The sequence below is a fragment of the Propithecus coquereli genome, unplaced genomic scaffold, assembly GCF_000956105.1.
Source record: "Propithecus coquereli isolate 6110/MARCELLA unplaced genomic scaffold, Pcoq_1.0 Scaffold232, whole genome shotgun sequence".
NCBI lineage: Eukaryota > Metazoa > Chordata > Mammalia > Primates > Indriidae > Propithecus > Propithecus coquereli.
Window position 1 is genome coordinate 2,557,171 of NW_012147864.1, and position 2,747 is coordinate 2,559,917.

Genomic DNA, 2,747 nt, shown 5'->3' on the forward strand with positions numbered 1-2,747 from the left:
TTCATCGTACAGTGTTTCCAATGATGCTCCACACAACAATAAAAATAATGAACTACTGCTGTGAAAAAAACACACTTAAAATATATTTGTTCAACAAATAAAAAGCAAACTATTGATCTGCTTGAGGTAATTATCCAATTAGCATAATGTAAAAAAATATAATCTCCAAATCACTGTAAGTGAGAACATCATTTTATTTGAGTTAAACAACTACTTACCAAGTCCCTGTTCTGTACCAGGAAATTCCCTATGCCCTAGAGATGTAAACATGAAGGACTATTGCAATCCTAGAAGGGCTCAGTCTAATAACTTGCCAATAAACAGGAATTAGCTTTCAAAAACGAAATTATTAAGGCACTACCCATATTTCTTCAAAAGAAAAAGCCTACGTTAATCCAAATATGTATAAAAATTGATAAGCTCCCACTCATTGAGTACTTTGTACCAATCACCTATTAGCATAGTTAAGAGTTATGGAGAATCTGCATCTAACTCAGAGGTTCTCATTCATGGAAAAAGGAGGTCTATGCTGAAAAATGAAGGAAGTGAACATTTTCTGAAGTGATATAAACAATGCATTTGTCATTTTGAGTTGTTAAATGAATATAAAATTGTCACATAATATATATGCCCATATTGCATAAATATATAATCCATTCAAATTAACAGAAAGCTTCTACTTACTTTCTTATGACTTCTAAGCACTGAAGGTGTAACAAATGCCTTATTACATAGCTCACACCTGTATTTCTTGTGTCTTTCATGGACCACTTGGACATGAACATTTAATGTATCCTTCCTTTTAAAGGTAGCATCGCAGTGATGACACTTGAAAGTCCTCTCACCTTATAAACAAAAAAGTCAAATAAGAGAAACATCAGATGCAATAGCAGGGTCCTATTAGCTCCTCCTAATGTATACCAGACTTAGTGTTGTTTTCTCCAAATAGTTCGTCTGCACTCGAATGTTTGTAGCAGCCCAATTCACAATTGCAAAGATGTGGAAACAACCCAAGTGCCCATCCATACATGAATGGATTAAGAAAATGTGGTATATGTATACCGTGGTACTATTCAGCCACAAAATAATCAAAATGGTAGGGAAATAAGATGGAAATTCCTGCTATTGCACAACAAATTTTATTTCTTAAACATATAGTAGTGATTTATAAGGAAGATGGAAAGTTTTACTAGTAAGTCCTGGAAGCTGGATGCAGAATTTTCATTCCTTTTTATGTTTAAAAGCAGATTACATACCTACTCACAGATACACCTGGGAAAGGTTGTAAGAACAAAGCACCAGATAGTTCCTTTTGTTTTCGACTGCCTGAATTGAGACTTACTGTTATGTATTAGCAGGTGTCTCTGCAAAGAAAATGGGGTCCGGAACAAAGCTTTGCACTCCTCACACTGGAATGGTCTGTCCTCAGAGTGGGTCTGCAGAGAGAAGACTGTGAGTCAGGAGGATCTAGAATCAATGGGTCATTACAGTAATTAGAGCTGGGATTCATGACGTGAAAGACAAAGTCCCTGCTATTATGAAGCTTTTACATTAGCAGAGAGAAAGACAATAAACGAATAACAAAATATGTATAATATCAGAAAGGGATACATGCTATGGAGAATAATAAAGCAAGAAAGAGGACAGCAAATGTTTCAGAGGATGGGGTAGCAATCTTAAATAGGTGGTCAAGGAAGCTGTAGCTGAGAAGGTGATACCTGAGAGAGAAGACCTGGTGGATATGAGGGAGCAAGGGCAGGTACTGCAGGACCTAGACTAGCATGGCTGGAGCCACGTAAAAGAGGCAGAGAAGTGGGGAGACAAGGGCAGAGGAATGGAAGAGGTGGGGGGGAGAAGCAAATCAGGTAGGGCCTGGTTGGCCATTGCAGGCACTTGTCTTTTACTTGGAAAGAGATGTGAATCCCCTTAGGCATTTTGAAGAGATGAGTGGCATGATTCACCTGACATTTAACAGGATGCTATATCAGCTATGTTGATAACAGGATGTAGGGGACAATGGAAAGCACAGAAGTAATAGCAATAAACCAAGCAATAGATAATTAAGGCTTATTATCTCTAATACTACCAGGGTGGTAGCCACAGATGTGAAGAGAAATAGTAGGATTCTGTATGTCTTATAAAAGTGAACAGGTTTTGCAAACGGACTTGGATATAAAACATGAGCCACAAAAAGGAAGAAGCAGGCATAACTCCAAGATTTGTGACCAATGCAAGGATGGATTAACCATGAACAGATCTATGAAAGAGTGGCAAGAAACAGTTTGGGTAAACGAGAAGGGGTTCAATTTTGGACAAGTTCAAATAACAATTAAAAGATATCTAGTAAGCAGTTAGGTATTTCAAGTCTAGATTATAGGATATAAAACTTGGAGATGTCAGATTACATACAGTATCAATATTTAATATCATGAATATAATAAAAGAATGAAAAATTAAAAACAAATTTACTATCTGTGATTTATCAGACTGCTGAAGATTAAGAAGATGGATATCATTGAGTGTTGACTAAAGGGTAAGAACGGGCAATCTCACATACTGTACTTGGGAACGTAAACTTTCTGGGCAGTGTGGCTCTATGCACCAACATAACAAGTGTGCACACCGCTTGACTAGCCAATTCCCTTTATAGAAACATAGCTAACAAGTTTTTGTACAAATTGGTTTAAAAGAAGGAAAACTCTTAAATGACCATAACAAGACATAAACCTGGTTTACTAAATTATAGT

General features: G+C 36.7%; 1 protein-coding gene across 2 annotated transcripts in view; it reads right to left on the reverse strand.

Moving 5' to 3' along the window:
• PRDM5 (PR domain containing 5) overlaps window positions 1-2,747 on the reverse strand; it is a 134,579-nt gene that overhangs the window by 54,564 nt on the left and 77,268 nt on the right. For both annotated transcript variants that reach the window (XM_012645374.1, XM_012645373.1), the window contains 2 exons: window positions 1,343-1,436; window positions 685-845 (listed from right to left, as the gene is read on the reverse strand). In XM_012645374.1, coding sequence (XP_012500828.1) covers window positions 685-845; window positions 1,343-1,436 — 255 coding nt within the window. The remainder of the gene's footprint in view (window positions 1-684; window positions 846-1,342; window positions 1,437-2,747) is intronic.